Below are 14,447 nucleotides of genomic sequence, written 5' to 3'. Positions count from 1 at the left end.
TAAAAATGAACACATGGACTACGATCTTTTGAAACAATTAAGTTTGTTTTTTCATTTATTTACATTGTTTCATTGTCATCTGTTCAGATGCATGTTTAATGCATGAAGCTACATTTTTAGTTTATGGCAATTTCCCCAAAATCTAAAATGTGAGCAAACTCAAGTCAGACATTGAAACTGGCCAGAGGTAGTACGAGTCAATTTACACCCTTTGTTTTGGTCAAGCATCACAATCATTGTCATCACTCTTCAAGTCTTGTGGCCTCTAGGGGGCAGGCCTTGACTTCCTAGGGGGCGGTTCCTGACCCTCCTGGCCATTCAGAACTGTGTGGAGGTCACACACATGCTCCTCATTTTGGATGTACAGATCAGGGCCTTGCTCAAGCTTTTCAGGTCCATTGGCCAACACAGTCTTAGATGGACTTGGCTTTGTAAATGAAGATTGAGGTTTGTACTGAAGAGTTGTGACGTTGAAGGCAAAAATGGTCATAGAGTAAAGTTCAGGATTGAGGTAGAAGCTTCAGCTGGGGGTAGAGAGGATTATTCATCACCAGTGCCCCCCTCTACTGCCCTCTGCTGGAAGACTCGATGTTGCCAGTCGTGTCAGTGAAGACCTTGGCAGACGTTATCCATAGCACGGATGATGCTGTAAAAATATAAAATAGTGTCAGTGTGTCTCCAATACTAAATATTACATACCAGGGCAAGGCAGGAAAAAAAAATGAAATCTGCTCACCAATCTGAACCCACAACTGATGAAAAGGACCGTTATATACACAGCACAACAAATGTTCCTATGAGCAAAGACCGCTCATATCTGTTGCCATTTTAAAAACAGAGGTCCCAGGAAATATATGAAGAAATTGCAAAGCACCTCGGCATCATGTAGTCCTATTCTACCCAATGAGAGCATCGACAGTGCAACCTAAAGACGCGTTTGCTGAACTAGAAGTCAATTTACCCGAGCGCTTGGATAGGTACAAAGGAGCGCCCGATATCCAATGAGATGCAAACTGAAAGGGGAATTTTTAATAATTTTATTGAAAGTAGTGACAAGTGATTAAGCCAACGCGTTTTGGGGGAACAGACTCCCCCCTTCTGTGGGGCTATCAGAGAAAAATAAGCTTTTTTTTTTTTTTTTCCTAGTGCTGGTTTTAACATACACATATATATATATATACACACACACACACACACACACACACACACACACTCAACAGCATAATGCTAGTTCATTGAGAACTGCAAACCAACTCCCCTAATGCCACGTACACACGATCGGTAATTCCGGCCAGAAAAAGACAGATGAGAGCGTTTCATCGGAAAATGTGACCGTGTGTACGCTCCATCGGAATTTAGCTGTCCGAAATTCCTCCAGCCAAAAATTGATAGCATGTTCTCAATTTTCCCAACGGAAAAACGTTCTATCGGTAATTCCAATCGTGTGTATGCAATTCCCGACACGCCAAAAATCACACATTCTCAGATTCAACTACGAGACAGAAGCTATTGGCTATTGAACTTCCTTTTTCTAGTCCCGTCGTACTTGTTGTATGTCACCGCGTTATAAATGATCGGAATTTGATGTGACCGTGTGTAGGCAAGACAGCTTGAGCCGAATTCCGTCAGAATTCCGTTGGGAAAAGCATCAGAGCTTTTTCCGACGAGAATTCCGATCGTGTGTACGCGGCATAAGGATGTCAGGGCTTGTAATTCATTCACAGAGCTTCGTGAATAAAAGGCGTGGCCATCTGGGCGGAGCCCCACACAGCCACACTGGTTTCAAAAAGTGACAGCTAGTACGGGGAACATCTCCCCACACTTCTGCCAAACCCCCATTGTAATCCATGCGTCCGGTGCCCCACATGTAGATGAGGGGGCGGCGCCTGTGCGCTCCGTATGTTTCTTTATGTTTTGCAATACTGCCATTATGATGATATTATCATTTGAGGTGGGTGAGATCTGTTTAAAGCGGGAGTCCGCCGGGACTCCGCGTTTTTTTTTTTTTTTTTAAAGTCAGCAGCTACAAATACTGCAGCTGATGACTTTTAAAATAGTGACACTTACCTGTCCAGCGCGCCCGCGATGTCGGCACCCGAAGCCGATCTCTAGATCGACACTCGAGTGCTGCCGCCTTTCGGCTTCATTTCCCGGTTCCCTACTGCGCATGCGCGAGCCGCGCTGCGCAATGAGGACGGTCCCCGCTGCCTCTGGGATCTGTGTGTTTCCCAGCAGGCAGCGGGGCACTTGCGGAAGAGGGCGGGCACTTGCGGAAAGGGGCGTAATGTACGCCCCTTTCCGCAGAGAGCTAGCCCGGAAGTGGGTGCAGTTACCTGGATTATCCAGGTAACTGCATCCCCCTCCCCCCTGAAAGGTGCCAATTGTGGCGCCGGAGGGGGGGAGGAATCCGATGAGCGGAAGGTCCATTTTAGGGTGGACCTCCGCTTTAAATTGTTCTTTCTTATTTTTTGTACAAACAACCTGCTGTTACTGTTGGTTTGAGATGTCCCTGTGCTTACCGATTGGTCTCTCATATGGAAGGTAGTTTCATAAGCTTACTGATTATTGGTTGTACATGTACGCTAGACACTTTGATGCAACAGTCATGTTTAACTTTTCTTATTTTTTTCCCCCCTTTGTGCAAATTTAAAAAAAACGCTCAATAAAAAAGTACTTGGTAAAAAAAAAAAAGAAAAGAAAAAAGTTTAACATGTTCCCTTTAATTGCTTAAAGCGGAGTTCCACCCTAAAGTGGAACCTCCGCTGATCGGATCCCTCCCCCCTTCCAGTGTCACAATTGGCACCTTTCAGGGGGGAGGGGGGTGGAGATACCTGTCAAAGACAGGTATTTACATCCACTTCCGGGCATAGACTCCCGTGGGAGTCTACGCCATTTCCTGTCCTGCCGCTCTGTCTGCTGGGACACACACGGGTCTCAGAGACAGCGCAGAGAATTCCTATTGCGCTGCGCGACTCGCCTATGCGCAGTAGGGAACCGGGAAGTGAAGCCAATTCGCTTCACTTCCTGATTCCCTCACCTAGAATGGTGGCGGCAGCAGCCGAGGGCCGAGCGATCGATCGGCATCGCTGGAACCCGGGACATGTGAGTGTCCATTTATTAAAAGTCAGCAGCTGTAGTATTTATAGCTGCTGGCTTTTAATATTTTTTTTTTTTTTTGGTGGAATCCCTCTTTAAGCACTGCCCCACATACATTTACTGTGGTAGAGCATCCCTTTAGCATAATAATAGCCTACCTGTACGCAATTCTCGTCTTCAGCTCTTGGGAGTGCCACTAGAGCCCGATGTGATTGGACACAGCGGGAGCCAAATCAGTGGGTCTGGCAGGTGCAGGTGACCCAGCAATCATTTGTAGATCGTAAACAAGGCAGACCGCAGTTCTGCCAGTAAAGAAAATGGAGATCTTATGTTTTTTTTGTGAAGCAGAAACATGGATCTCTGTTTTCCTTTTAGTCAAATCACACCCCACCCCCACAGATAGAAAGCACACATAGGGAACATAGTTAACCCTTTGATCACCCCCGATGTTAACTCCTTCCCTCCCAGTGTCATTTATACAGCAATAATTTTTTTTTATTAGCACTGGTCCCCAAAAAGTGTTGCTTAGTGTCCAATTTGTCCCTCGCAATGTCGCTGCCCCACAAAAATAAATCGCTGCTATTACTAGTAAAAAAAAAAAATGTAAGTCCCCAAATCTATCCCAATGTTTGTAAACGCTGTAACTTTTGCGCAAACCACTCAAAATATACTTTTTGGGATTTTTAACCAAAAATTATGTAGCTGAATAAATTTTGGGCTAAATTGGTGAAGAAATTCGTTTTTTTTTTATTTTATTGGAAATGTTTTATAGCAGAAAGTAAAAAATATTGTTTATTTTCATAATTGTTACATTATTGTTATTAATTGTTTTTGTTTATAGCGCAAAAAAATAACCGCAGAGGTGATCCAATACCACCAAAAGAAATCTCTATTTGTGAGAAAAAAACAAAAAAAGCCCAGAAATTTTATTTGGGTACATCGTCGCACGACCGTGCAACTGTTAGTTAAAGCAATGCAGTGCCGTATCGCAAAAAATGGCCTGGTCAGGGGGGGTAAATCCTTCCGGGGCTTAAGTGGTTAAAGAAGTCTCTCTGATTTTTTTATGTATTCTTTTCCCCAGGGGACTAAGTACCTGTAGAACCTTCTCCCATCTTTTTCTATATGCCATGTAAGGCTTGTTGTGAACCTGGACTGTGCGCCCCTCCTCCCTCCACAGTCCTCCGACAACGCAGCCAGCAGGAGATGGCTTTTCACTTTTCACCTCCTCCAAGCACTTGCCCGCTATCCTGGAACACTTTGGCTCACAATCTCCCCTCCCCCTGCATTTCAGTGAGATGCTTCTCCTGGACCAGTGCTTGGAGAAAGAGAGAAGTACCATCTGTCAATGTCTTCTCCTTGCTAGCTGCGTTGTTGGGTGGCCATGAAGGGAGGGAGGAGGGGCACCCTGTCTGACTGCAACACACCAGGAACCCCGACACTGCAACACACCGAGAGCCAAGACGTCACCTTACAAGGCAGCAAAAAGTATGCTGGGGATCCCCTCGACCTGGTCTGTATATTGTCCTGCCCATGGGCACCTCTAATGCCAATTGCAAACTGATCAGAGCGGCTGCCATTGTTGCTTTTTTCGGAAGAATCGCAGGGTGAAGGATACGGAGCAGATATATAGACGACAATTAACATTACTACAAGGAGAGGCAAAGATGGTTACCTCTCTAGTGGAAATCCGGATTCACAGAGGTTCACCAGAGTGTAGAGCCGTCTCATGGAATATTCATACTGCAATGACAAATACACCGTCAGATCTCATATCACCGCTAACACAGAACATTTTAGGATTAATGTGTTGCACAATGAAAGCAATATCCTGGATATCAGAGGTCTATACTTCTGGCCATAGGTGTGCTCGCCGGATGTGCCTGGGTACACCCTAATCACCCCATTCACATTAGCATTATTGCTCTGTGCATCGGCGGGGAGATGGGAAAGATCTACCACTGAGCAATTCTGCTTAAAGAAGTGTGGGAGCTTTTCTTTCTCATTCTAATCTGCAGTCATGGATATCATGTGCTGGTGCAGCAAGGAAGGAGCGCTGCAAGGAAGACTGTATATACACATACGTGTTTGTGTGGAGCTTTGGTGTGCACATCAGTGGCGGTGAGTCCATAGAGGGAGCAGGAGCGCCGCCCCCTCTCTCCTGCACCGCTCTATCACCAATAGCTAGATTCATGCACTGTTTGTCACTGCTGCCACCCCCTATTAAGGTGTCCGGCCCCTTGTCGGGCACTGGGCTTCTGAATTACAGCAGCGGGGCTTCTTTGGAAGTGCCTGATTAGAGCTGTCAGCTCTAATAGGTGTCCTGATTAGAGCCGTGGGATCTAATAGGCTTCCAAAAGGGTAAACGGCAGGCGCAATGCTGTGCGTTCGCTGTTTACACAGTGTTGTGTTAGAGAAGCGAATACATCGCTTCCCTAACACTGATCCGCCTCTCAGCCAATCAGTTTGCTGGGTCTGTGTTACCTGTCACCTGATTGGCTGAAAATCGCAGGCTCTGATTTTTGCGACCCCCAAAACTTTTGAGCACCAGCCACTACCGGTGCACACCCAAATGAAATAGGCTGCACACACCTGTACTTCTGACACAGAATTAGGTCTCAGACTAAGGTTTGGGATTCCTGTACAGTGGAAATGAACCACTTAAAGGGGTTATAAACCTTTGTGTTTTTTTCACCTTAATGCGTCCTATGCATTAAGGTGAAAAAACACCAGGCAATGACCGGCCCCCAGCCCCCCCCCCCACCCCCCCATTTTACTCATCTGAGCCCTGGAACTTCTCCCGGCGGTGACACGCTGTCTTTCTGCCCAGCTTCTCAGCTCTTGATTGGATAGATCGATAGCAGCGCAGCCATTGGCTCCTGCTGCTTTCAATCAAATCCAATGACACGGGTGCTGGGGGCAGGGCCGAGTCATACATTCAGCGGCTATGGATGCTGAATGCTGGACTCGGGAGCGCACCCACAAGGTAACCCCTCAGGAGATCGCTTCTCCTAGGGGGTTATCTAATGTGGGGAGGAGCTGAGAGAGCCACTGAGGGAACCCAGAAATGGACAACCAGGTTCACTATGTGTAAAACGAGCTGCACATTGGAGGCAAGTATGATGTTTGTTATTTTAAAGGAAAAAAAACGAACCCTTACAATCACTTTAAAGGGCCACGCTATAGCAGTATTACACTGCATCTCTGCATCGGATCACAAAATATACATTCGCTGACTCTTCCTGGTGGGGGGGTGCATGCGCGCTGCTGGCGGCTTGCTCCCACCATGTTTGCACAGCAGGAGCTGATCAGCGGGTAATGCGGACATGATATTCTCTGGCACCCGCCAATCATCAGGCAGAGACAGAACAGCAATTTGCTTATGTAAACAATAGGGGTGCAACAGATAAAAAAAAACTCATGGATCGGATCGTTCCTCAGATCAGAGTCACGGATCGGATCATTTTTTCAGATCAGCAAATAATAATTTAATTTGCAAAAACCTGTGAAAATTCCACCACCATATAGTCCCCATTGTAATATTGGCTGGGTATTGCAGAGTATGGCTGGGTATGGCAGAGTATTGGCTGGGTATTGGCAGGATATTGGCGAGTATTGCAGAGTATTGTCAGGGTATTGCTAGGTATTGCAGGGTATGGAGGGATGGCTGCTTCCATCCGATCTCTCCCCTCCACTGTACAGATTAGTACAGAGAGGGGAGACGCCGGTTTGTTTACAAGTGATCGCTCCGTCGGAGCGATCACATTGTAAACGGCCTGGGTGTAGAAAGATGGCCGCCGCTTCGAAGCTAGGCTGAAGCCGCGGCCTTTCCTAAGGCCGAGACTGCGGGGCGCTCCGCGGACCGCCGCACGTGCCAATCCGAGCGGGGTGACCCGTTCGGATCACGGATCGGTGACGATCCGTGTCACCCCTAGTAAACAAGGCAGATTGTTGTTCTGATAGAAGGGATGGAATTTGTATCCCTGTGCTAAAGGGGTAAAATGGTTTAAACTGCAGAAATATGCAAAGTCACTAAGTCAGTGCTCTCCCTGCAGCATATGTAAAAAAGAAGCGGTAAAGGCAGAAGGGAGGGGCCAGGAGCAGCAAAGAGGGACCCGAGAAGAGGAGGATCGGGGCTGCTCTGTGCAAATCCACTGCACAGAGGCGGCAAGTATGACATGGTTGTTATGTACACATGGATGGGAGGGTGCCCTGCATGTAGATTAGGGGGCCGGACACCAGGATAGGGGGCAGTGCCTGTGCACTCTGCATGTAGATTAGGGGGCCAGATGCATGGATAGGGGGCAGCGCCTGTGTGCCCTGCATGTAGATTAGGGGATCAGATGCATGGATATGGGAGGCGGTGCCCATGCCCCCTGTATTACAGGCTGCTACTGGTCATGAGTTAATTGGGGGGAAAAAAGTGTCACCTGATTCAATTATCTCATGAGATCTTCTTTAGTGAATTGATCCCCTGTGACACCCCCAAGAGAAGCAGCAGATTGAGGCTGTGATAATGACCGGGACTTACCAGAGGGTTGTGCCAGTTGAAGCACTGCTTCATGAAATGCTCGACAGCCGCACGGTAACAGGAGCGATCGTGAATATCCAGCCGATCGGTGAGAATCTCTTCGGTCATCTCATCAGATTCCGTCAGCAAAGAAACAATCTTCTTCACCGTTTCCTTGATCAATGCTTTGGCCTGGAGGGAAGATGAGGGATGGATATAAAAGCCGGCTATACGATATGGCGATTTATATAAAAGAACCAAATGCGAAAAATCTGAGGAGCTTAAAGAACCCCGGTGAGTGACCACACTATTGTCTACTGTAGTTAAGCAACACAGCTTGGACAGACCAATCTTGACTGGACAATGTTGGGGCACCATTGTATTGATGACATCACCATTCTGCCCCAGCAAGTGTCCAGTGTTAGACTGACAGCTCTGTTCAATGCCGTGCAACCTGCCTGACACAAGCAGAGGAATGCATGAAGAAAGATTTAGGTATTTATACTAACTGTATTTACCCACTTCCTGTCCTTAGGAGGTTTTAAAACTTTCCAGACTTGAAGTGATTAAAACAAGTTCATAGCTGCAGCCATGAACTTGGTATAATTTTTTTACAGCCCGCCAATCGCTTTTACTGTAGCACAATCTGTGTTTGAATAGCTGCATCAGAGGGCAGGGGAGACAATGGGGGTCTAATACACCCCTGATGTCTCCATAAAGAGTACCTGTCCCCTGTCAATACCATCACATAGGGGACTGGTTAGCGACTTTGTGATGGCAATAAAATTATATGAATTTTTTTTATTTTTTATTAAAATGTTAAGCACTGCTGTCACCCCGCGAATACAAACACACATAGGTCCGGCACATTGCTGTGAACACCAGAGTGAGAGCAATAGTTCTAGGGTCATCATTCACAAATTACACAAGGAATGCAGCGATACCAGTATCGTGCAGATACTAAGCATTTATACAAGCATCAGTACTTGTGCAAATGCTCCGAAACCTGAAACCAATACTTTCAGCTGACAGCGATATTCCCCAACTGACAGCTGAAGAGCAAAAAATAAATAAATAAATAAATAAAGGGAAAAAAAAAAGCCTGGCAATTACCGGTTGTTAACCACTTAAGCCCCAGACCAATTTGCAGCCAAAGGATCAGGCCCCTTTTTGCGATTCGGCACTGCGTCGCTTTAACTGACAATTGCGCAGTCGTGCAACAAGGCTCCCAAACAAATTGGCATCCTTTTTTTTTCCCCACAAATAGAGCTTTCTTTTGGTGGTATTTGATCACCTCTGCGGTTTTTATTTTTTGCGCTATAAACAAAAATAGAGCGACAATTTTGAAAAAAAATGCAATATTTTTTACTTTTTGCTATAATAAATATCCCCAAAAAATATATAAAAAAACATTTTTTTCCTAAGTTGAGGCCTATAGAAAAAAAAAAATCTCAATTAGCGATTATTATTTGGTTTGCGCAAAAGTCATAGCGTTTACAAAATAGGGATAGTTTTATAGCATTTTTATTAATTATTTATTTTTTTTACTAGTAATGGCGGCGATCACCAATTTTTATTGTGACTGCGACATTATGGCGGACGCATCGGACATTTTTGACAAATTTTTGGGACTGTTATCATTTATACAGCAATCAGTGCTATTTAAATGCAATGATTCCTGTGTAAATGACACTGGCAGTGAAGGAGTTAACCACTAGGGGGCAGTGTAGGGGTTATGTATGACGTAATGGGTTTTTCTTATTGTAGGGGGGCGTGGCCTGGCTTGTGACGTCACTGATTGTCCTTCCCTATAAAAGGGAACAGACGATCGGTGACAGCCACACAGGGAAGCACGGGGAGAGGTTTGGTTACACAGACCTCTCCTCGTTCTTCATCTCCGCTGCCACGGTCACGGAGCACAGTACTGAGTCAGGAGCGCTCTGCCGGCAGCGCGCTCCCGACCCATGGCTGGGCACTTAAAGAATCACGTACCGGTATGTGATTGTGCCCAGCTGTGCCATTCTGCCGACGTATATCGGTGTGAGGCTGTCCTTAAGTGGTTAAAGAACGGGTCCTTAACAACATGGCATCATTCATCTGTCAGTGGGGTTCCCCTGTTGACAGCTGAAGTTTAAATGAAGTCCCAGCAATTGGAACTGTCAAAAAAATGTTTATCAACATTGCTCAGCTAGAAGATATAAAGAAACATTGTACTTGTACAAAAAAAATGTTACTGGTGCATCCCTACTGATAACCTATAAAGGCTTTTAAAGTGTGTCACCTATGTAAAATTGTAAATCTTGACATGTTGGGCATCCAAGTTACTCAGAACAAGACAATTTTATATGTTATAAAGAAAATTGGGCATTATAGTGTGTGTGTGTACTAAATTTTATTTTAACATATTTGTTCCTGAAAATACATGTTTGATGTTTCACAAATATCCTGCAACATAAAAATTGCAACGGCCACCATTTTATTCCTTTAGGGTCTCGGATTTCAGAAAACAGATAATGTTTGGAAGGTCAAAGTAATTTTCTAGCATAAACTTCTGATTCTAGCACAGAAGTTTTGCTCAGTTAATACACAACAGGATAATTCTTTTTGGTTTCTTCTATATCTGCGGTTTTTCTATAAAATGGAAATTAAAATTTTATTTTTGTATCAGCGGCCGGCTTCTCTCACCTCCTGTAGGGCCTTTATCCTGCTCAGTATATCCCGGGCCTCGGTAGCATCATTGGTAGCTAGGAGCTTTCTCTTGAGGATGGCCATGGGCACCTCTGAGCTGGGGGTCTGGTCCAGGTTGTGTATGGGCTCCAGGGTCATCCGAGGGGCGACTTTTTTACCGCTACCTTGGAACTGGCTCACCTTCATCTTAGAAATGGTCTGAGAAGAAGAAAGCAACATGATACAGAATGTCAATAACAAAGTCTCATTGTGTTTTATAGGCTTAATCTCCCCCTATAAGCGTTATTCAATTCTGATAGGACCGACCACTTAAAGCATACAAAAAAAGCTAAAAAAAATTAAAACACCACACACACACACACACACACACACTACCATACAGGAACATATTCTCCTTTAAACATCAAGTTTGAGTTGACAACGCAAAGCCTCAGAGTCCCCAAGCAGTGTTGTCAGTCCTTTCTGCTGGACTACAGAACTCCAACCATCCCCCACCCCTCTCCACACACATACATTGATTTGTTTCCCAGCAATGCTGTTGCCTCAACTCCTGGGAGCCTGTCCGCAGACTATGGGGGTTATTTAATAAAGCTTGAGAGTGTACAATTTGATGCACCTCTGCAAAGAAACCAATTAACTGCCATGTTTGAGCCCGGGTTCACACTGATATGACACAACTGTGGTTCAGACTTTGCCATGCGACCTGAAGTCCGACATAAGTCCAACTTCAATCCCGACAATGCAGGCACATTGTGACTGGTATGAATCTTTAGGGGGAGCTCCATGCCAAATAAAAAAAAAAAAGGCATGGGTTCCCCCCTCCAAGAGCAAGTCCATACCAGACCCTTATCCAAGCACGCAGCTCAGATGAGTGAGCACCCCCCTCCTGAACTGTCACAGGCCACATGGCCTCAGCATGGGGGTGGGTGCTTTGAAGAAGGGGCATCCTTTCGCCCCCCCCCCCACCCCAAAGCACCTTGTCCCAATGTTGATGAGGATAAGGGCCCCTTCCCGACATCCCTGGTCATTGGTTTTGGGCTTATCGGAATGTGGAAGCCCCCTTAACAAGGGGGCCCCCAGATCCCGGCCCCCACCCTATGTGAATATGTATGGAGTACATTGTACTCCTACCCATTCACCTAAAAAAAAAAAGGGTCAAAAATAAAACGCAGTACACAGGGTTTTAAAGTAATTTATTAAGGCAGCTCTGACGTCATCTTCTCCATTCTCCACCGATGTCTTCTAGCCCTCTGTGGTTCTTCTCCCTCTGTCCGCTGTCTTCTCCCTCTGTTCTACTTCTGATGTTGACTTGACGTTTTCTCCCACTCTAATGCCAGGTGTGAGGTGTGCCACTACTTATATTGGTATGACCTCAGCTTGTGACCCCGCCCCTTATGACATCACCGCTTGGGGCATGATGGGTGGTGATGTCATAAAGGGTGTGGCCTCTGGATGACCCCACCCCATGCCAATGTAAGTAGTGGCACACTGCGCACCCACATTAGAGCAGGAGAGAACATTGAGTCAACCTCAGAAGAAGAACAGAGGGAGAAGACAGCAGACAGAGGGAGAAAAAACAGAGAGAGGGCTAGAAGACATCAGCGGAGAAGACCCAGAGAGGGGGAGAAGAAAATCTGAAGCTGCACCAGAGCTGCCTTAATAAAATTACTTTAACCACATCAATACCGGGCACTTAAACACCTTCCTGCCCAGACCAATTTTGAGCTTTCAGCGCTGTCGCAATTTGAATGACAATTGCGCGGTCATGCTACACTGTACCCAAATGAAATTTTTATCATTTTTTTCCCACAAATAGAGCTTTCTTTTGGTGGTATTTGATCACCTCTACGGTTTTTATTTTTTGCGCTACAAATAAAAAAATACCGAAAATTTTGAAAAAAATATGTTTTTTTTTTGTTTCAGTTTCAAAACTTTGTAAATAAGTACGTTTTCTCCTTCACTGATGGGCACTGATGGGGCTACACTGATGGGCACTGATATGGCGGCACTGATGGGCACCAATGATGTGGCACCAATGAAGTGGCACTGATGAGGTGGCATTGATGGACACTTATATGTGGCACTGATAGGCGGCACTGATGGGTGGCACTGATGGGCGACACGGATGGGCAATGATAGGTGGCACAAATTGGCACTGATAGCTGGCACGGATTGGCATGGATGGGCAGCACAGATGGGCATGGATAGGTGGCACAGATGGGCATGGGTGGGCACTGATAGGTGGCACGGATGGGCACTGATAGGCGGCACAGGTGGGCACTCATAGGCGGCACAGGTGGGCACTCATAGGCGGCATTGGTGTTATACTGTACTAATGGATGCCAATCAGTGCCAAACAATAATGCATGCCAATCAGTGATGCCCATTGTGGGCACTGATTGGCATCCATTATGGGCACTGATTGGCATCCATTGTGGCACTGACTGGCATCCCTGGTGGTCTAGGGAGGATTACCTTTTGCTGGGCATCCCTGGTGGTCTGGTGGCGTCCCTGGTGGTCCAGTGTGGGCATCCTCGGGGGGGCTGTGCTGATAATCGATCAGCACAGACCCCCCCTGTCAGAGGAGCAGCCGATCGGCTCCCCTCTACTCGCGTCTGACAGACGCGAGTGAGGAAAAGCCGATCACCGGCCCTTCCTATTTACACTGTGATCAGCCGTGATTGGACACGGCTGATCACGTGGTAAAGAGTCTCCGTCGGAGACTCTTTACCGAGATCGTAGTTGCCGGGTGTCAGACTGACACCCCGCAAAAACAATGATCGCCACGATGCGCGCCCCCGGGGGCGCGCAGCGGCTCATAATCCTGATCACGACATATGACGTCCGATCAGGATTATGCAACCACTTTGCCACCGTCAATTGCCTATAGGGCGGGCGGCAAGTGGTTAAAAACCTGTGTACTGTGTTTTTTTTTTTTTTTTTTTTTTTTTTTTGGTGAATGGGTAGGGGTACAATGTACCCCATACTCATTCACATAGGGTGGGGGGGGGGGGGGTCAGGGTCTGGGCCCCCCTTTTTAAAGGGGGATTTCAGATTCCGATAAGCCCCCCACCTGCCAGGGTTGTCGGGAAGAGGCTCTTGTCCTCATCAACATGGGGTCAAGCTGCTTTGGGCCACCCCACCTCACCATGTTGGAGGGCATACAGCCGTATATGGTTCAGGAGGGGGGTGCTCGCTTGTCCCCACCCCCTTTCCTGACCTACCGGGCTGTGTGCTCGGATAAGGGTCTGGTATGGATTTTTTTTTTTTTGGCATGGGGTTCCCCTTACAATCCATACCAGACCAAAGGGCCTGGTATGCTCTTGTAGGGGGAACCCATGCCGTTTTTTTATTTTATTTGGCGTGGAGTTCCCCTTCAAGATCAGAGCACAAGTCGCGTGCCAAAATCGGATCAATTAAGATCGTGATTCAACTTTGATCTGACTTCAGTGATATTCAATGGGCTGAAGTAGGATCAAAGTCGGACCACAGTAGTGCAGGAAGCATTTTCAAAGTCAGATTGACATCTGTCAGATGGCTCTTATAGGGAAACATTGATTTGCACATGTCATGCGACATGAACTCCCAGTGTCGGAGTGTTTGTCATACCAGTATGAACCCGGCCTTATTGCCAATGCTTAATTGAACAAGCTGAAGTTAGAAGCCAATTGGCTACCATGTACAGCTGCACCAGATTCTGTGTATAGCAGTTTTACTAAATCTCCCCTCCTCATGTGTAGTAAGAGGGCTCTTGTGTGATATAGTTTTGGGGGTGTACCCTTGTCAATAAGAACTGCCTAGAACAGTGGTGTTCAACTTTGACATGGGGGGTCTCTAGTGTGGTCCCCAATATCACCAAAGAGCCACATACAATACAGGAGATGGTCAGAGACTGCAGACATAATACAGGAGATGGTCAGAGACTGCAGACATACTACAGGAGATGGTCAGAGACTGCAGACGTACTACAGGAGATGGTCAGAGACTGCAGACGTACTACAGGAGATGGTCAGAGACTGCAGACATACTACAGGAGATGGTCAGAGACTGCAGACGTACTACAGGAGATGGTCAGAGACTGCAGACGTACTACAGGAGATGGTCAGAGACTGCAGACGTACTACAGGAGATGGTCAGAGAATTTTCACATTGCTGG

The 14,447-nt window shown here is 46.5% G+C and overlaps 2 protein-coding genes across 2 annotated transcripts in view; both read right to left on the bottom strand.

Moving 5' to 3' along the window:
• The window catches only part of LOC143956536 (legumain-like), a 248,129-nt gene that overhangs the window by 199,067 nt on the left and 34,615 nt on the right, over positions 1 to 14,447 (bottom strand). The gene's annotated exons all lie outside the window — the stretch shown is intronic.
• The window catches only part of LOC143956538 (legumain-like), a 49,115-nt gene continuing 34,694 nt past the window's right edge, over positions 27 to 14,447 (bottom strand). Inside the window, exons 11-14 of the mRNA XM_077466742.1 lie at positions 10,289 to 10,489; positions 7,625 to 7,795; positions 4,769 to 4,836; positions 27 to 646 (exon numbers count right to left, since the gene is read on the bottom strand). Of these exons, the coding sequence (XP_077322868.1) occupies positions 604 to 646; positions 4,769 to 4,836; positions 7,625 to 7,795; positions 10,289 to 10,489 (483 nt within the window). The 3' untranslated portion in view covers positions 27 to 603. The remainder of the gene's footprint in view (positions 647 to 4,768; positions 4,837 to 7,624; positions 7,796 to 10,288; positions 10,490 to 14,447) is intronic.

This window comes from Lithobates pipiens, unplaced genomic scaffold, assembly GCF_037356315.1.
Source record: "Lithobates pipiens isolate NorthernLeopardFrog02 unplaced genomic scaffold, aLitPip1_a1.2 Scaffold_37, whole genome shotgun sequence".
NCBI classification, from domain to species: Eukaryota; Metazoa; Chordata; class Amphibia; order Anura; family Ranidae; genus Lithobates; species Lithobates pipiens.
Note: the sequence above shows the minus strand (reverse complement) of the source record. Positions and strands in the feature narration are given on the sequence as shown.